The 21,893-nt window shown below is 36.2% G+C and overlaps 1 protein-coding gene across 1 annotated transcript; it reads left to right on the top strand.

Moving 5' to 3' along the window:
• Nucleotides 1-531: 531 nt before the first annotated feature.
• On the top strand, nt 532-21,541 carry RGS21 (regulator of G protein signaling 21). The gene is given in 4 exon segments (XM_007120238.1): nt 532-542; nt 4,798-4,874; nt 14,712-14,794; nt 21,338-21,541. Coding segments are annotated over 4 exon segments (375 nt in total).
• Nucleotides 21,542-21,893: the final 352 nt, after the last annotated feature.

Below are 21,893 nucleotides of genomic sequence, written 5' to 3'. Positions count from 1 at the left end.
TTTAGTCCATGAATAAAGCTGTAAAAATCCTTAAACATATATACTTAAAATAAGAGTACTAAAAAAGAAAGTCTTCCTCAGACTTTCTGAAATTCAAAGAACAAAGGAAAATGACCTTTTAGACAGATTAAAGACCTAAAGGTGAATATTGAATTATATCTATATGTTTTTTCCTGAGTTAATTTAACCTCATGTGAACAATAGTTGTCTTGTAAACGGATGTATACGAACTTTAGAAACCAAACTTTCAAATGGAATTTATTTCAGTTATGCCACAGACTTGAGGAAATGTCACTTATTCCAAGAGTTATTTGTTACTTAGAAGTTTAAGTGTGCTGACCAGTGAAAAGTTAACAGCAAAATGAAAAAAGCTGAGAATAGCATGATTTAAAGAATGCCAATTTGTAACCCAGGGTATAGGTATTTGCATACTAATTGTAATGTTCCTGCTGTCACATTCCCTTCAGCTTGAAGATCAGTCAGAAAGAGAAATTCAGCATCATCTGTGACAGCCAGACAGTGGAACAAAAAATGCCGGTGAAGTGAGTTGTTATTTAAAGCTATTTTTGTCTCAGAAGATGTACAAATGAAAACACTTGAGTCTTCATTAGTCTCGATGTTTTGTTTCCTTCATTTATGATAAATATGCTAATTGTTGTCTTTCCTCCTGATTTATTTTTTTTCTTTCTCCACTGATTTCTTCTTCTTTTCTAAAATCTGTCCACAATGCATGGCTTGCCTGTACAGTTAATTCTTTATACTTGCTAAGATAAAGAAAGGCTACAAAGTGGAGAAAACCCACTGAGCTCCCTTTATGTGAAGCTTTCCCAAATTATTAAATGTTCAGGTTAAAGACATAAGATATATATGATCCTTGCAAAAACTCTTCGTTGTTGCAACATGGATTGAGAAATTTGAACATAGATATTAACTGCGGGGTAAGGCAGCAGCTGTCACTTCCTGGAGCACGCGGGCTCCTTGCATGAATCTCTCGCTCTCCAGCAAACCGCTAATTGAGTGTGGAGAGCTCAGTTGTCAGAGCCCACATTTTTAAATGCAATACAACTGGTTATAGCAGGCACAATTAGCAAGATAACTGGTAGCTTTCACGCAGTTCCCATCTGGCCTGGCTCTTCTCCGGACACATAATATGGGGACTGCTGGACTTGACGGCACTCGTTTAATGAAGGAAATCAGCCAAAGCCCCATGGAACACTAAGTGTGATTTTGGCTCCAGATACACAAGTGAATTTTCATGGCAAGTCTAGTCATACACACACACAAAAATTACCCCGACTATGCATCACAGTTTTACAGGAAATATATGCGAACACACAATGGAGAAGAGCCAGACAAAATCTTTGTAAAGTTCCAACTAAAATCCAAATAAAAGGGAAAAAAAGAAAAGTGAGAGAGTGAGAGAGAGAGAGAGAGAGAGAGAGAGAGGAGGGAGGGAGAAGTACACTGTCCATTTATTTAAGGTAGCACTTGTCAAGTAAATTCAACCCAGTCAGTCCATTTTTAAATCAGCTACCCCCTCTATCCCCCAATTTTAATTCAATAGATTTTTCTTAACATTTATATAGTTGCGTTTCTAAAAATTTAAAACCTATTTGTCAGTCACATCTAACATAAGAAATGTCCTATTTTTGTTTGATAATGTACAAAATTGAAGAATCACTGTCTTCTGAAAACTTTCTATTGAGTAGAAATTACTACAATTTAACTGTTATTTAGAGGGAATATTTGTGGGACGTGTAATAAACTCTATTACAGGAAAAACACCCTAAAATTTATTTGAAACATTTATCACAGATGTTCCAAAACATGAACAAAGTATAAGCATACGTATATTGACTCATCCATTCCAGGAAGAATTGTAAAAAGAGTTTGGGTTACAAGCAGATACACCTGTGTTTGAACTCTAACTGCCTATTAATATATGTGTGATATTACACCAGTTATTAACATCTATGTCTTCTTACTCATTGGTAACATGGGATTAAAACAGACTGTCATTTTGAAGATTAAATGAGGTAAAGTATGTGACATGATTAGCACAATGTGGTATAGATTGTAAACATTCAGTACATTGCTTTTCATTTTAGTGCTATTATAAAAATTGTCTTTCAGTTTATTCATATATAGAAATTACTCTTCCAAAGAATTACAATCAACCTCAAATTTAAAAATTTGAACAGAAGATTAATACTGTTTCTTAAAATAGGTGCATTTCACCTAACTTCTGAGGGTTGGAGGTTTCTTCAGAGGGTTGAAGGACAACTTTTTCCTTTACAACAATGTCAGTATTTGGTGGACCTTAAATATTACTAGAATATCCTAGTATCTACACTGATATTCTATATCTATAGAATATCTATAATATTTTAGTATATCTCCCTAATTCAAAACATTAGGAATTTTCTTTTGTCCTTGGTTCTACACCATCTCCCAGACTTTGCTCTCTTTTTACTGCTTCCCTACTTTCATGATGACACTAAGAATAGCTACCATTCATTTGAACACTTCCATTTCAAAAAGACTCCTTTACATCCAACAAGTCCTTCACTGAATATTCCTTTTGCTTTTGGCTTAAGCAAACTCTGGCTCTCCCTGAAGGACATGGCTTGCTTTGATGCCTTCAGAATGGATGTTGTCCATTTCCTCCAATTTCACACGCTCAGGGTTGAGAGTGAGCTCCCTGGTCTGTCGCTGCCTAGTGATGCTTTTGCGTCATTTCTCCTCTTTCCTCACCCAAAACACACTTTGAAGTTAACACAATTCAACTACACCTTTAGTAACCTTCTTATCACGGTCATCTACCAGCATCTTGAAAGCCACTGCACTGCTTCCACTGAAGGCTTTAATGCTTGCCACTAGTTGCGGTTTGGCCATTCAGTCATTATTTGTTTACATGTCCAACAAATATTTCTTGAACCAGACACAATGTTCTTGGTGCTGGATAATAACATATATTCCTGTCATCAGACAACTTACATGCAAATGGGGGAGTACATGTTCATTCTTGAACGATTCTGCCTAGATTCTATTTCTCAGGGTTTTTCTGTGATGGCTGTTCCTTATTCAAAATGGGTGTACTGTGTGGCCAGACTAGGGATCAAAACTCTCTGCCCTCTTCATTAACATACATTCCACAGGTACTAAGTAGAAATTTGAGTACCATGCTAACCATCAAATTTCAATCTACAAATACACACAACATTTTAAACACGTGCGTTTTAAGCAATCATATAATTTTAGCACTATCTGATAGAATTCCTAATATTTGACAGAAGACCTAATATTTGACTCATATGAAATATTATGTAAGCATTTTACAGTAACAGTTTTCATAGTGCACACAAGCTCTTCTACAGAAAATTAGATCTTATGTCGGGTCCCATTCTGCATTTATGAAAGATGGAAATGCAACCTAAATCTTTTTAAATGTCCACTTGAATGAAAAAAACCATTTCAAAATGGCTTCACAGGAAACCTTGTGTCCCCAAGACTTAGTAGATCAAGGGAGACAGGAAAATCAGCTGCCTGCCATTGGGGAAGAAAGTAAAAGAAATGGGAGATAGGAAATAAAAGTAATGGGAGATAGCAAGATGAGTTCCCTGTCAACATAGCCTCCCCATGTAGCCTCTGCAAGGAAAGACATTACTATCTGAAAATATAACTACAACTGCGACAGCAGAAGGAAGCAGGGTCACTCCTAACACAAATGATGAAAACTGCAGCAAATCACACAAAGTAATAGAATAAAAAAGCTTAGAGATCGAGTCACACTAGCATATTTAAGATTTGTCACCTTGATATGCAAATGTAAAAGTTTATAAGAATGACTGGATGGGAGACTCTATTTTATTATCAATCATTTTAATAGAAACCTTCAATTAGACCATTCCTTTCCATAACGAAGTCATTTGCATGTCCCAGCTACATTATCCAAAATTTTTCTTCTGGGTAGCCGATGCTTTCTATGGATGGGGGCTTATTTCACCAGGATCTTTGTTTATTAAGGGGAATAATGCATGATATAGTTACATCCCAGAAAGTTTATATCTCAAATCTTATTTATTATTTCTACATCACATCCCCAAAAGTATACCTTCTTTAGAAGACTTAAGTCAATAAATTTTTTGACTGCTTTGGAAAAGATATTACTCTGTCCTGACTGATTCCTAGATTTAAATAAACCAACCCAGAACAGGAAGCATACCAGTCTAAAGAGAAATAAAGGCTGTCTCAGAGTAGGGTAAAGACTTCTCAAAATACTATAAATAAACATTTTAAAAATCATCACATGTTAGAAATCCTTAATCAAAACTTTAAAAAAAGTTTTTTAAGATGCATAATTATGAAATGGACAATTCTGTATACTGTGAAAACTTAGAAAATAGTTCATTCATCATTATTGCTATCATGATAACTCTTTAGGAATAGACTAGTGTAATATCATATAAATTAACAATTAATATAGCTGAGAAGAAATTCATGAGGCTATGTAGAACAATGAGCAATCTCTCTCATGCCTTTATTAGAATTCAAGAATTTGTAAGTATTATTAACACTGTTGGCTAGATTAATAATTTGCTGATGTCAAATTACATCCCACTTTGCTTTGCTATTGCTCTCTACTGTGGAAAACATTATATAATTCTTGTTGGCCTTTTGCAGTTTAATTCATGAAGCAAAGCTCATTTAAATGATATAATTCAACAAATATACATAAATCAAATATTACTATAGGTTATAGAAGAAAAAGATCACAAATGCTATTGTCAAGGGTAGATGTTGTTTCCACAGGTCACCAACTACAAAAACAACAGTGTGATCTGAAAACACGGACACACTTTTAACCAACCAAGGTAAGATCCAACTAATAATAGTTTTAAAAATACCATGATTAAAATAAAATCTTTAAATTCTGAAAGTTGTAGTCATGTTATACAGTATGAGTTTGATCAATATTTGAAGAATGAGATTCCCAAAAGTCACACAAATTTACACAGGCCCAAAGTTTAAATGGAATTAGGTTGGGTCCAAAATAAGACAAGATGATAGACATTCTAAACGTTAAAACAATAAGAAAATCCTAAATAGGAAGTGATAAAGTTGTCATTTTCTTAGACTCATTATCATTTGATGTATATCATGACTACCTTTGTTACCAATTGAAAGACACATACAAACTATTGAAAAGTTGAAAATTTAAATAAATCACTTGTTTTTCATGTCCTTCAGGCTAAAATAAAGTTTTTTAAGTATAAATATTTATTTCAATTGAGTTCTTACTTGAGTTCTTAGTGAATACAAAAACATATTTAAATGTGTGTGTATATATTAATATGTATATTGTGGATATATATTTTCAATATGATGGCTTAATAAGGTAATTTTGGTCAATTATAAATAAAACATCCAAGAATTTAATACAAAATAGTCATTTACAAAGACATGTAGAATTCTGCTTGTTATACATAATCCTGCTGTGCAGTATTTCTGTTTCATATGGGATAAAAATGACATTACAGAGACATACATAGAAAATGTTTGAAATACAGTATTGTTTGTTCTAATCAAATGGCATTTCCACTGTAAATTTATAAAGTAAATATCAGAATATTAGAAAAGTTTAAAACATGGTAAAGCTGAATAAATTCTTCATGGCTGTTTATTTATATACACAATTAGACTGAAATAGATGAAATTACACTTTCATTTTATGATTCTCAAATAACTAATTCCCAAAGCATAGACATAAAATAATCCACAATACACCTAGACTCCAACTAAGGACATATATTAAAGATGTCAGGGATATGGAATTGCATTTTTGTAAGCTTCAAATGGCGTGTCTCTTTTTTTCCTTAAATACATAACCAGCGGGAAAGATCAGGTTTGCGATGAGCCTCAGGAAGGTATCTGCAGGTGGAGAGTTGGCTAAGACAGCACCGCAGAACAGAGACACGGAAGGTGTTAGATGAAGGCAAATGCTTCCACCTGCAAACCTCCTGGGATTTTGTACCTCATGCCCACATAAAGCAGAAAAGTCATAGATTCACCTGCAAAGCTGTTTGGTTTTTGCTTGTTATGAAACCAGAGAAATAGCTCCCATGCTTTTTAATGCTTTAAACAGTTAAACGACTTACCATATGACCTCCTTGTCTTGTGACCTGAAGATATGTCTCGCATGTATTAGTGTGGCTTCCGCCACCTATTGCTGACCTACTCTACCCATCAGCCCCTGTTGTGCCTAAGTAGTAGCCATTCCCTCCTGTAGAGAGTCCTCAGATGACATGATAGTGATTGTATGTACCATACTATTCCAAAGTCACTCGACATCCTATGAACATTCAAATTGTATGTATAGAGTAGACGAGTAGTTCAACGATAGTGTGTCCAAGACAGAGATAACTAGCCCCAGTGTTAGTTGTTTATTCTGTTCCCTTGTGTCCAAACAGAGCAATAGGAGGAGAAAAGAAGGAAATGGTTGTTAGTTTGATGTAGCCCTTCGTTAAAATAGCAGGAGGGAAGAAAATAACAACAGTTTCTTGATCTCTAACTTCCTGTCTCTGGGATGCATTTAGATAACCCTCACTGGGAAAAAGCTTCATATGCCTTAATGACACACAAATAAAATAGTGCCAGACATGAATCTACAATATTCTTTCAGTATTATTGCTTAATCTCCTATATAAAATAGATTTTAGTCTATATTCTGTTTAGACCTGTCAAATTCACCACTGTTTGGACCTCATGGAAAATTTTAACTGTGTTACTAAGAGGATTTTTATAACCCAAATATGTGTCACAGAATCTCAGAAGCTTCTCAGATGTATTTTTAAATGCAAGAAATGTGCAGTTAATTGAATTTTTTATAGTGCTCACATATTAACAACATCCACACTCTCCAATATTTCTACTGAGAATTTTCATTGGTACCTGACAACCCTTTGCAGTGACCTGTTATTTCAACTCTATTTCAAATAATTAAAAACTTGTTAAATCTATTTGTAATAGTGTTTTTAGACACTTTAATCTTGCTCCATGAAGCCCCTTTCTATTTTCTCTCACTAACCTTCACTTTCCTTCCAACCTGCAGCAACCTACGAACAGCTAACTTAGGCCCCTTTTCCATACACTTTGATATTTTCTTTTTTGCTGGTCAATTTTTCCTTTCCCCCAATTCTCCATAAATTTATTTCACCCTACTTTGCGACCTGAAGGGTCAGCCCTTCAGCACACAGTCAGGGAGGAGCTGCTTTGAGCACAGGTATGGGGGCCCCTATGGAAGGTGGAAGAGAAACCCACCAACGTGTAGGAAGGCAAATCCCTGAGCGACAAATGCGCTCAGATGGACATTAATTACTGTAGCATATATTGGTAAATTATAACATCACAGACACGTGAAACAATTGAAGCTTAGCCTGAAATTCAAAGGGGGAAAGAGAAAAGAACATAACTCCTGTGGAGCTATTTCAACATTCATTTCCCAGTCACTATTTAAAAATCAATAAATAATTCCAGAAAACTGAAAATGTATTATATAAGATTTGTCAAGTTGATTAATGTCTCATTCCTTAAAAGGCTTTGAAATCAACTCTAGAGGTATCCTATTTATTGTGGTATTGGTCTGAAAGCCAGATGTTTTTCTTCTTTATGAATCCATCTACTGAATGATTATTTTAAGATAACATTCTCAAATATTATGTATAAAAAATCTTCTAGTAAGAAATGTAATCTTTTAAATATAGCTGGATTCAAAGTTATAATATATAATAAATTATCAATTTGGACAAAATAGTTTTGTATTTTTTCCTAATCTTCCCTTCTAAAATAAATTTATATGGTAATAATTTTTAAAAATACTACAGCTACTATTTTAGGATATAAAACTTTCACACTTTTTAATAATTTGTCCATCTAATTAATTTTTACTACGTTGAATAGAATTAAATTTATGGCTGCTTTTCAAATAATAGATTATATTGTCTCCTTGAAGTGTCTAAAAAGGTTATTATTGGGTATGACAAAATTCTCATTGAAGACAAAGAAGTGTGTATATACATTTACAACAGTCATTACCCTTCCAATTATTTGCCATTAATTTTTCCAATTCCAATTACTAAAGTGCATTTGTCTCATATACCAATTGCAGTCTTCAGGGTATCTCTCTATAGTCCATCAGTTATACGTTAAATATAATATGACTGTTAGTATGATTCATTAAATGGATTTTTTTTGAGTGCCTGTTCCCACAATGAAGTCACAGAGTAGAAGGGGAGATTGACATGTGATAAAAAACAGTCAAATACAAAATAAGCAGTTTAATAATTTAAATAATTAAAGTTTGTTATTAGCACAGTGGGAAAGAGTGATTAAGTCTATCTGGAGAATTTAGGGACCGATTTGCCGGGTGGTTCACATATGAAAAAGGTATGTCATTAAAAATAAGAAATATTGGGGCTTCCCTGGTGGCGCAGTGGTTGCGAGTCCGCCTGCCGATGCAGGGGACGCGGGTTCGTGCCCCGGTCTGGGAAGATCCCACGTGCCGCGGAGCGGCTGGGCCCGTGAGCCATGGCCGCTGAGCCTGTGCGTCCGGAGCCTGTGCTCCGCAATGGGAGAGGCCACAACAGAGGGAGGCCCGCGTACCACAAAAAAAAAAAAAAAAAAAAAAAAAAAAGGAAAGATTTATCAAGAGAGCAAATGAAAAAAGAGTATTTCAAACTGAGGGCACACTGTGTAGCCTGGATGTACAAAGCTCCCTAGCGTTTTCCAGAAATCACAAGCATTTTGGTACTGCTAACAAGAAGCAGGGGGATAAGCCTGGACAGGCAGCAGTAGAGATAAAGAGAGGGTGGGAAGTAGCTTAGATTTAGCTAGTAGGTGGGCGTCACATGACAAAGTGATATATTTGATATGGAGGTTGGAAAATATGATTTTCCTAAGTGGAAAATTAATTCAAGAATGAGATTCATATGAAAGTATTCTCCATTTTTCTATATTCAATTATAGTTGTAAAACTGACTCTCATAAAGAATCAAAATTATAACCAATTTCCTTGGTAGAAAACCCTAAAACAGAGAACAATGACAAGGTCACGTTATCCAGATGTCTATTAAATCCCATTTAGTTTCTTTTCAACTTTTTATGTCTTTATTTCCTCATCTATAAAATTGCAAGCATGACAATAATTTTTAATTGATGCAAATAGACAATTTACAATTAGACTATACTAAATTTACTAAATGATCCCTATCTATAAATTGATGTGACTAATGGTTCTCAGTTTCCTATTCTAATAGGCAAAACTGCACACAAAAATTGAAATTTCAGGTCTCTATGAGAGATGATAATAATCGCAGTGGACCTCATGCCCTCTCCCTTACAGTGTTATCATCTCTCTGGTTTCTACACTAATCATGTGATGCAGTGGAAAACCTAAAGGTTAGAGATACAGATTCAAATCCTGTAATCTTGTGGTGATCGATTTCACCCCTTTGAGCCTTAGTTTTCACATGTAAAAACGTACCTATGAAAAAGCATATAGCAACCACACAGGAGAGATGAGAATGATGAATGAGATCAAGTGTCTCGTGTTTACAGGGGGCAGAACAGTTTTTAAAAAGTTTTAATCTTTTTTTTTTTAGTTGGAGTATAGTTGCTTTACAATGTTGTGTTAGCTTCTACTATTAATCCCTTTTTTCTTTACACAAGTCACTGTAAGTGCTACTGAATCTACCTGAAAACATCCATTAACTAACTTCAAAGAACACTTGAGGAAAAGCCACTTTAAAAGACTTGATTAAATGTATATACGTGAACACAAATTAGAAAAACATGACAGCAAATCACTAGTTTCAGATAGAGAGAGCTACTCATTGAATGGATTGTACCTAAATATTTTCAGAAGGTAATGCAGGAAAAAAAAATAAGCCTGAGGCAGATATATTGACTAAGTGATTTGAAAATGAGAAAATTATTAGATAAGCAATATATATTTTAAAGTGGCCTTACTTTGCACACAGTAAGAACTTGTGAGTGGCAAAGAAAAAAAATTCTTAAACTTGTATTTATTCTTCCTTCAATTTGGAGCACTAATTTCATAATATTTGGAAATTTTCAAAAAATATTACCTGGTTTCAAAAGAATGTAAATCTTCAAAAAATTGAAATAATATTTTTATATTCAGCTAAGACACTGACATATTTTAAATATTTATGTTTTATTTATATCATTTATATACATTATGTTTGTATCATCACTCCCTTATATTAGAAAGAAAATTGGTCAGGATGGAAAATATGTGATTAAAGAGAAAACTATGTTGATTGTCATTCTGTGAGATTAGAAAATGTTCCAAATCATACTACATTGTAATGTTGAAAACTTATATAAATTTAACTTCATAGTATGACCAATCCAGGAACAAATACATTGGCAGTTTCTTAAGTAAAAAATGTTAGTACAAAATATTTAATTCCTAAATGTATTTATTAAATGTGAGGATATCATAACATGAAACAGAAGAAACTATAGTCATAAAGGAAAAGATGTCTTAATGGGTTGTGCAGGACAGTTTTTTAAATACCTGTGTCTGGATTTTTTGCTTTTATTTTTATTGTAGTACAATGTTATTTAATTGACTCGTATTTTTATTTCACATCAATAGGTGCTTATTCTGTGCCTATGATTCACCTTCATTAGATAAATTCCCTCCATTGGAAGGGAAGCTGGGTCTAGGCAATAAAACAGGTAATAAACACAGAAGTATAATGCAATGTTTTGTGTGAATGAGGCAGCTCGATAAGGAAATGCAAGAAAATAAAACAGGTTGAAACTATGGTTTGGCTCAAAAGAAACTTTCAACCTAATTGGCTTAAAAAATGAAATTTCTAGGGCTTCCCTGGTGGCGCAGTGGTTGAGAATCCGCCTGCCGATGCAGGGCACACGGGTTTGTGCCCCGGTCCGGGAAGATCCCACATGCCGCGGAGCGGCTGGGCCCGTGAGCCATGGCCGCTGAGCCTGCGCGTCCGGAGCCTGTGCTCCGCAACGGGAGAGGCCACAGCAGTGAGAGACCAGCGTACCGCAAAAAAAAAAAAAAACAAAACAAAACAAAAAAAAAAAAAACCCTGAAATTTCTAGAACTGATTTCTAGAACTAAAGTAAGTTCTAATTTCTAGAACTTTGCTATTTTTTTCTAGGAAAAAAATAGGAAAGCAACAAATGATTAAGTGCAAAAAAAAAAGAAAAGTAACAGGTGAAATTGTTTGCATTATACCTAAAAGGATATAATGACTGAATAGTTCTGAGGCAGGATATTGAGATAAGGCCTTTATTTTAAATGAGGTTAGTTTTAAACTGAGACTTGAGGGAAGAGATAGATATGTGAATTCTTGGTAGAGAGAAGCCCATGGGCAACTAGAGGCGTTTCCTGATGTTACTGGAATGACAATTTTGTATCCTCCATTTTGTATTCCTATTTTCTTTGCATTTTTTTAAGTGTCACTTCCGCAATGTGCTGATGTTATTTTGAGTCTTGGTCCTGCCCCACAAGTTGCTGCTTGCCAACAGTGGCCCCCAGCTATTGAATCACCTCCAGATAAAATGTTTGCTTGTTTACTAATTTCCTAAGTTTTTGTACACTAATCAATAGTTAGGTGTCTATTACATACCAAGCACCTTGCTGGTGCCACTAAGAAAAAGAGTCTCTGAATAAATAAAGCTAACCATCGTGGTGGGAAAACTGTAGTTAAAAAAGATAATTACAGTAACCTTTCATGAGCGTTGAGATAGGGAAATACAGGTGATGTGGTCACAGGCAACAGGAAAATCCAAGTCTAAGGGATCAGGAAATGTACCTCAAAAGAAGTTAATTGGTAAACTTTGGTCAGAAATTTGAGTGTCGGCGGAAACAAGACAAAATGGGAGGAGGCAAGGATGATAGCAGTGGAAGTGGAGGTCAAGCCAAGGACCCACTGGTGCCTAGAAGGCTAGTCCAGTAGTGAAAGAAGCCTAGTACTGGGCGCCTCGGAGTATAAGTGCAGGCAAGAGCACCTCCTGCAACCCAGTGATGTCTGCTCCGTATTTATTTCATCTTAAACTAAGGGGATCTCTTAAAAAGGAAGAGAGAGACAGAGAGAGAGAGAGAGAGAAGAGAGAAAGGAGGAGGAGGAAAAGGGGGGCGGGGAAGAAAGAAAAGCAGAGCTAAAGAAACCATAAGCCACATCTGTCCAGGGCTTTTACATGGACTGTCTGATTTGATCACCATGTTCACTGTCTTAGGGAGGCATTACAATCCTCTGCCTTACACAGGTGAAAAATGAACTGAGCCTTAGAGAGAAAAGGACGGGTCCTACAGTCATGAAGGTACACAGCTCATGAGGACGGAGGTCTTCTGCCCAGGCTTTTACATGTTAAATTCCTTTCTTAGATCTACTACTTATTTTCAGTGTTCATGACACAGCCTGGGAACCTTGGTGTTTATGCTAAAGGCAAAAGCATAAAATTATCTTGTCACACAGAGTCTATCTTCCTTTCTATCAAAAGCTGTATTTCTCTTCTCATAGTCCCTCTAATATGTATAACTTCTTAAACTATAAAGCAAAAAAAAGTGGCAGGAATATTTCTTCTAATAACCTGCAGTATCATTTTGGCCCCCTGAAAGAATGATTGCTGCATTTCAACTCAAAAACAAAATGCTCGGCTGTTTTTTTTTTAATTGAAGTATAGGTGCTTTACACTGCTGTGTCAGTTTCTGCTATATAGCGAACTGAATCAGCCATAGGTATATATATAACCCCTCTTTTTTTGGATTTCCTTCCTATTTGGTCACCACAGAGCACTGAGTAGATTTCCCCATGCTATACAGTCAGTTCTCATTAGTTCTCTGTTTTATACATAGTAGTGTGTATATGTCAGTCCCAGTCTCTCAATTCACCCCATCCCCCCTTCCCCCCTTGGTATCCATACTTGTGTTCTCTACGTCTGTGTCTCTGTTTCTGCTTTGCAAATAAGATCATCTGTACCATTTTTCTAAATTCCACATATATGCATTAATATATTATATTTGTTTTTCTTTTTCTGACTTACTTTACTCGGTATGACAGTCTCAAGGTCCATCCACATCTCTACAAATGACCCAATTTCGTTCCTTTTTGTGGCTGAGTAATATTCCATTGTATATATGTACCCCATCTGCTTTATCCATTCCTCTGTTGATGGACAGTTAGGTTGCTTCCACGTCCTGGCTATTGCTTTTTGAATCTGCACATGTCCCCACGCTACTTAAATTAACCTTGGATTAGCATGATGGGGTTGGTGAGGGAAACCAGTCAATCGGACTCTCTTTCAGCTGCTCCAGACAACACTTGCTAACTACATCTATTTTTAACAATCCATATCCATCATGCTTTTCTATGTTATGATCACATACGTTTGATTATTTTTTTTCCATTTCTCTTGTCCAATTTAAGGTATCAGTACTGCCTCCCAACTCGTGTCATTTATTTCTGCCTTTAAAACCAATCATAACAAAAGGATACGGTCCTGTGCAGGATGGATTCCTTCTCGATGTTACAAACTTGGCTATTCTCAACTTTAATAGCCGCCCTTGAGCATATATTTCAGGATATTCGTGTGCCTTTAATGATGCCAAAAACGAAGTAATACTAGAGGTTTTAGTGGTGATTAAACAGAATTATGTAACCAAAAACATGATTATAGGTGGCTTTAATTTGAATAGTAATTTTTAAGCTCTGCTGTGAATGAGGTCTAGGAAGCTGCCTGCCCTGCTTGAGCACGGCGTTTTACACATGCATGCATACACTCTGTGCATAATGACAGTCTCCTGCTACACTATACATTCTAAATGAGGAAAAGTCTATCTCATTTGAATGTGAGAGCTCAACTGAGAACTTTTCATTCAAATTATGTAAAAATATATAAAGCACAGTTCAGGGTCACAAGAGAGCCAAAAGGTACGGTTTAAAATGCATTCTTCCTGCTAAAATAATTTGTTGGAAACCAAAAGAATTTAAAACTGCTAGTATAGAAATGAGGAATTGGCTTGCATAACTTGCAGTTATCAAAATCACCTGAGTATTAAAATATCCCTGGCTCATTATAATAAAATCGTTCTTAAACAACCATCACAAACTCCAGTCAGAAGGGAGTCATTTTAATGCAATGGCTCGTTGTCACTGTCAGCTGTGTCAAGGCCTTTTCAAAACTGACAGGATTTAAAAGCTGCTAAACAGTTGCGATGACATCTCGGCTGTCGTTCCATGAGAATCACAAGCCTAAGTCTTGTTTTCTGAGATTGGCAGTGCAGTGGTCTCAGATAGCTAAGATAATTCATGACCTTTTGAAAAATAAGCAAATTAAAGGTATTTCTCAGTATCCTGGAAACTTAAGTGTATCCGTAGAAACAAAATGCAAGTGATTATTCACATCGGTAAATAATATAGATATAACTGTGTTTATTTCATCAGTCAATACGACGTTCAGCCCATGCCCTGGACCTACTAATATGAGATGCTCAGCCAAGTCTAAGCTTCCCTGCAATTCCCAAGCAGCTCAGGAGGGACTCGAGACCACACAGTTGGAAGGTCTGCATCTCTAGAGGGTTACCACCTGATAAGATGTCTGCCTTCAATCTACTCCAAGATTAACATCTCCTCTGTTCTTACTTTTTGAGATAGAAATTGATACAACAACTCAGCCAAAAGTCAAATTTGAGATGAATGCAAAGTTGGGGGTGCGGTTCACAGACATGCCTTCAAAAGTGATTATATTAAAGGAATGTATGTGTCAAAATATATATTAGGCCTAATATTTTCACTTTTGTCCTGATACTGAAATTTCACAGAAGTCAAGAAGAAAAGACAAGGTACTTTGGGTAGACTGTTCTCAAACCTCACCCGGACTGACTCCTCAGGAGCATTTAACAACGGTGATCACGCTCTCTTAATTGAAATACTATCTTCAGTTGGCTTCTAGGACTCAATTTCTTCTTCTCTTACTGACTCCCCTTTTTTTAAAAAATAAATTTATTTATTTTCATTTTTACTTATTTTTGGCTGTGTTGGGTCTTCGTTGCTGCACGTGGGCTTTCTCTAGTTGTGGCGAGCGGGGGCTACTCTTCATTGTGGTATGTGGGCTTCTCATTGCGGTGGCTTCTCTTGTTGTGGAGCAAGGGATCTAGGTGTGCAGGCTTCAGTAGTTGTGGCACGTGGGCTCAGTAGTTGTGGCTTGCAGGCTCTAGAGCACAGGCTCAGTAGCTGTGGCACATGGGCTTAGCTGCTCCATGGCATGTGGGATCTTCCCAGACCAGGGCTTGAACCCGTGTCCCCTGCATTGGCAGGCGGATTCTTAACCACTGCGCCACCAGGGAAGCCCTCGCTACTCTTTAACAACTTCTTTTGCTGTTCCTACTCATAATCCAGCACACACTATCATGAGAAGAGGTGGTTCTCCTCTATTATCCGCTTACATTTACTCTCCCAGTGATCTCTTCCAGCCCTCTGGCTTTAAGAGGGCATCTCAACTTAAACACAAATCTGAGTCCTAATTTTCTTCTCAAAACTTTCTTCTACCTGAGTCTCTCCATCTCGGTTGGCAACTCCATTCTTTTTGCTCTGGCTAAATAGCTGATAGTCATCCTTGGTTCTTCTCTTCTGCTTACATGCCTTATCCAACCCATCAACACTTTGTCATCTCATTCTTCAGAATATTTCTAAAATCCAGTCATTCTTAAAGATTTTGTTCCTCATCCCAGCTCATAAATATTCAATCACAAGTTCCATCTATTCTACTTTCTAAATATCTTTGAAATCTATGCATTTCTCTCCATTCTCTGTGACACGACCCAGCCTAATCCACCATGACTGACCACCTGAATTTCTGGTATGACTTCCTAACTTTTCTTCCCTTTATCCACACCTAGTTGTTATACCACATAGCAGCCAGTGATATGTTTTTTCAAACATGTGTTTATTATCAGTACCGTACTTAAAATTCTCTTCATTGCTCTCAGGTTAATTAAAAATTACTTAATAAGACCTATAGAAGTCTATGTGGTCTGGACCTTCATGTGTTTCCAGACTGTTGCCCTTTTCCTCCTGAAAACCCACTGGGCTTCTTCCAGTTTCCCCTCCCATGTCCAAGTCCCTTCCTTAAACTTATATACCCATAATAACACCTTGATGATCAGCTTACAATCTCATTTCTTTCAAAAAGCTTTTTTTTCAGAAGGTATATTTTTCCCTTTGGATTACTTTCTCAAAATCTGTCTTCTTGACTGACTTTCAACGTAATCATCTTTATACGGTCAGATCTCAGCATAATTCCTAAGCACCCATTCAGTGAAATACTTTAAATGAATAAATTACCGAAATGACTAACAAAAAACAACTACTTTTTCAGATGAGGTGGGTTTTTTTCCCCAGAAAAATAGAGATGATAATACTGTCCATCTTACAGGTGTGTGTGTTACATAAAGTAGCCTTATAAAGACTTAGCACAACAGTAGTAATATCTGATGAATGTTAACTATTATTATTTACAGTTAAAGTAATCATCTTTAAACATTCTTAGGATTATTTTAGAGATAATGACATTGCTTAAATATTTTAAAATGGGAGAAGACAAAGTCACCAAGGAAAAAACCCAGGAAGAGAAGACTTGGCCCAGAACTTAGATAATGCATATCTGCTCTGCTCATATTTTGAGGGACATGTAGAGAAAAAAGAATTAGTGAAAAGAATAGGGAAAAGATAGCAGATAAAAGACAGGTCCTTTGGATTACTTTCTCAAAATCTGTCTTCTTGACTGACTTTCAACGTAATCATCTTTATACGGTCAGATCTCAGCATAATTCCTAAGCACCCATTCAGTGAAATACTTTAAATGAATAAATTACCGAAATGACTAGCAAAAAACAACTACTTTTTCAGATGAGGTGGGTTTTTTTCCCCAGAAAAATAGAGATGATAATACTGTCCATCTTACAGGTGTGTGTGTTACATAAAGTAGCCTTATAAAGACTTAGCACAACAGTAGTAATATCTGATGAATGTTAACTATTATTATTTACAGTTAAAGTAATCATCTTTAAACATTCTTAGGATTATTTTAGAGATAATGACATTGCTTAAATATTTTAAAATGGGAGAAGACAAAGTCACCAAGGAAAAAACCCAGGAAGAGAAGACTTGGCCCAGAACTTAGATAATGCATATCTGCTCTGCTCATATTTTGAGGGACATGTAGAGAAAAAAGAATTAGGGAAAAGATAGCAGATAAAAGACAGGTAAATTCCATGCCACAGGCTACTGAATTCCTTTTGTAATGACAAATCTTCTCTCTCTGACTATCAGATTGAATACTTAACATTAATAGAAGCCATTGTATCCAAATCTGTTTAAGCAAGAAATCAAATTTCTTAAGATTTTTATATCAAAATAATGTATGATGATAAGGAAATTATAGTGACTTTCCGTCTGTGATCAGGGAAGGCTTCTTGGAGGATATTCAATTTAAGCTGAATCCTAAGGGATTTAGGATAATCTGTACAGAATAAAACTGTGGGGCAAAGAGGGATTTTAGATGGTGCAACAGCATAAGCGAGGGCTTTAGATACAAAATTCACTTTTGGAACAGAAAGTAGACCAACTTTGTGGATATCACCAAAGATAAGTAGGAGATGATTTCAAAACAACACTTTGAAGTCCAGGTATGAGGAAGCTCAAATGCCAGGGTAAAATGTTTAAATTTTATGTTACAGAAAGTAATTCCTTGTCAGCTGAACATTCATACAATGAAAGTGATATTTTGGTGAAATTGATATAGTAATGCTGTCCACAGTGTGTAGAAGGGGAGGTATCAGGTAAGAGGTAGATTCCATGGTTTAGGGAAGAGATTACGTCATAAAAGGTTAAACTGGAGAGATAGGAGTGAGAATGAAAAACAGCATTGTGAAATTACAAAATAAAAGGTGAATAAGGAAAGCATACACACACACACACACACACACACACACACACACAGCGAGAGAGAGAGAGAGAGAGAGAGAGAGAGAGAGAGAGAGAGAGAGAGAGAAAGAAAGAGCGAGGGAGAGAGAGAGAGAAAGAGCGAGGGAGAGAGATCAGAGGGTAAAAGAGGTGGCAGAGATGATTCTTATGTTTCCAGCTTGAACAATTTGGAGAAAAATAATGACATTTATACAAACACGTGGGTGTGATATTTTGTCACTGACATTAAACTGAATTGCCAAGACACAGCTTCAAAAGACTACTGATTATCCCCTGGGAACAGTGTCTCTGCTCATCACTTGGCTATCAATAGCTGATGCTGCCAGCTTCTTGGGAGGAAAACAGGCAAGTCAGAAAAGTGAGAGGGATAAGCCAGAAGCACAAGCTTAGCATATCTGAACAAGTAATACTAATTATCAGGATTATATTGAAATGGAATGGTTCTGCTTAAAATTTTACCATGATTTTTAACAAATGTAGAAGCTTTTTTCACTCTGTTTATACAACATGCATTTGTTGAATCCTTACACTGGGCAAGGCATAGTGAGGGGGGGGCAGGCAAAGTGTAAATCTTATCTAAGTAACCCAAAGCCCTTCCAGAGGCCAGAAAAGGGGAAAAATCGACAAGTAAACCTCGCGAGGTAGATGCTATTTGAATGTAGTCTTAAGGACATAAAAGATTGTGAAAGACTTAGGTGAGAAGGAGTGATTTTCAGCTAGACTGGAATGGGAAAATATTCATCCGTAACAAAATATAAGAAATTTGAGGGGCAGTGTCTACCTTAGTGGGGATACAGGGCACACGGAGAGGAGAAAAATGTATAGGTTTGGACCATATTTTATAGGTCATGAATGCCAAGATCGGGGCTTTGGGCTTTTTAAGTAGGGAATGGGGAGGTACTGAAGGTGTTCAGTTCTGATTAAAATAATACGGCAGCACGCTGCACCAGGCCCACACTGGCCCTGCTACCAGTGAAAACTCACCCAGTGACTGCATGCCTAAAGGAGTTAACTTGCTCTGTTTACCTTTATGGGGGATATAAAGTTCAACAAATTGCAGACGACACCATTCAAGAACGAACAGCATAGTTGAAGGAGGAAACGGGCAACACATATTCTCATATCCCCACAACACAAGATAGGATTTATGAAACAGATTATACTAGATGTTCAGAAACCACTGCAAGGTCTTGGTAATACCCACTACTCATCGATTCCGTCCATGAGGCAGGCACTATACTAGATTCATGACATGTTATCATGCCACCTCCCCGCTCAGAACACTTCAGTGTCTTCCCATTGCTTCTAGTAGAAAGATAAGAACCCCTCACCAAAGCACATAAGCCCCCCAAGACTTGGCCTCGACCTCCTCTCCCAACCTGGTCACAGGAACTTTTTTCTCACACCCTGCACCCCTGCCATGCAGGTAAGAGGCTCTTCAAACACAACCAACTCTTTCTTGCCTCAGGGATTCTGCATTTGTTTATTCTGCCAGAAATGGTCTTCCCCAGACTCTTAGAGAACCTGCTTCTTCTCATCCTTCAAGTGTAAATATAAAATAATACTATTTATAGTATAATACTCAGACTACATAGAAAGTATATAGTATTTCCCCAAATATAGAAAGCACCTGGCACATAACATACCCCAAAATATTTGTGGAATCAATGATTGTACGGATCATCTCACTTTAATTCTTGTAACCACTCAGTCAAGAATGGCCAAGCTTCAAGATAAAAAAGCAGAGCTTGAAAATATGAAAGTAACTCACCCAGGTCAGCAACATCATAAGTGTTAGAGCACAGACTGGAAAACTATCCTAAAATCTTGCCAGTACACCACACCATCTTCCTGTATGAAGAAGCAGAAACTGATTCCTTCGAGGAAGTTGCAGCATTTCATCTGGAACTTTGATGGAGGACCTGAAAGGACGATCAAAGAAATACAAAGCAGATGTAATCTGGACCCCTGAGTAGCTGAAATCCCTAAAGAAAATATCAGTGAGCAAATAGTGGCCTTTGATGATTCTTTTCAAAATAAAGTTTTTTTCTTTTGTTCTTTTCCTACAATAATAATACTGAAATAGTTTGATATTACTTATCTCATTTAGTCCTTAAAACACTTTAAGACAGATGTTATTATTATCCTCTTTTACACCGTAGAAATCAAAAATTGAAGGAAACTGTAGAACTTGCTTTACTCATACGAATAGCAAGTAAGTAGCAGAGGAGAGATTTGATTGAAGGTCTACCTGCCTATCTTTTAACTTCAATTCAATAAACATAAATTGTTATTTATAGTCTTTTACCAGACCCCCAAATTCTGGCAGTTTTATAGTCTCCCCCATTTTACCAAGAGACATTATAATTCTATTCAACAAATATTTACTGACTGCCTATCATGTGACGGATAATTGGCTAAGTGCCAAGAAATAAAATGATAAATAAGACAGATATAGCACCCGCCTTTGGTGAGCTTTGAATTTTAAGATTCAAATCTCTTTCGCACTTCATGAATATTTTCAGTTTAAGTAAAACAACTTGGATGTGAAATTTTCTGCTTCTCAAAATATATCCTGGAATATGGGTAGAACTGGACAAGCATCTCCACAAGCTCTGGGGCATTTTACAGATTTGCAGGTGAATGGTGTGTTCAATATAATAGATCTCTATTACACCTTGCTGAGAATAGTTACATGTGGTAGTGCTCAAGGGACAAGAATATACATACACACATACACACACACACGTATATATGTATATTCCATGGGAGGCATGGCGGTCCGTGAAAGTGGGTGTTATTTGGTCCATTTTGGCAAACAAAAAGAAATACAAATTAGGATGAAAAGCAGCATTATGGGAAACACGGGGAGGTATGGAGAATGGGAATGGATTGGTGAAAACCATCCTAGTAAATTCTAATTATTGCTCTGCCTATGAAAAGTACATTTTACACATTAAGGTCAAAGTACTAGAAAGAAATAAAGGATGGGAGGGAAAAGAAATCTAAAATCATAAAATATCTTGTTTGCCTTTCACTTTGCCATTTTTCGTAATCTCAAAATAAGGCTTGACCTCTGTTCTCTGTCAATGCCAACACTCTCAACCTAGGAGATGTAATTAAACTGAGCATGTGTTCTGCATTTCAGAAAATGAATATGTGACCCCTCTGTTGCTTTGCATCAGATTAACTTTGTGCTTAGAAAAAAAATTCAAATCATATGTGTATGTACCATCTGTTTAAACCACACATTCTTTGATCAAACTAATCTAATGCAATGAAATTTGTTTCCACAGATTAACATTGACTTCAGCACGAGGGACCTCATCTCAAAGAATGCCGCAGAATCAACCCTCAAATGTTTTGATGAGGCTCAGAAGTTGATTTACAGTCTGATGGCCAAGGATTCTTTTCCTCGATTTCTAAAGTCAGAGATTTATAAGAAACTGTTAAATAGCAAACAGGTTGGAAATCATAAAAAATCGCTCCCTTTCTTGTAAAGAAGGTAAATGACAAACTAACAATCAGATTATAATTAGGGGGAAAACAAGTGATAGGATAGATCAATTCAATCACTATACTTCAAGGCTAGAATGTTTTAAATATACAAACACAATGTAAGTTTTATTAGGGTTTAGAATTCATGTTTTACTCCAATAGAAAAATAATATTTTATATCTGAAGTCTGAATGTTTAAGTCATTTGTTTAGAATGTGTTTATTTTATCAGGTACTTAAAAATCTCCTACTGGGAGAGTACAACGGAAGTTTATAGACATATAATACACTCAAACCATAAGTGGATATTCTTATGACATTATAAATTCAAGAAACGATATATCTTCATGTTGCT

The sequence above is a fragment of the Physeter macrocephalus genome, chromosome 4 (assembly GCF_002837175.3).
Source record: "Physeter macrocephalus isolate SW-GA chromosome 4, ASM283717v5, whole genome shotgun sequence".
In the NCBI taxonomy this organism is placed as follows: domain Eukaryota; kingdom Metazoa; phylum Chordata; class Mammalia; order Artiodactyla; family Physeteridae; genus Physeter; species Physeter macrocephalus.
This window is presented reverse-complemented; position numbering and strand designations above follow the sequence as displayed.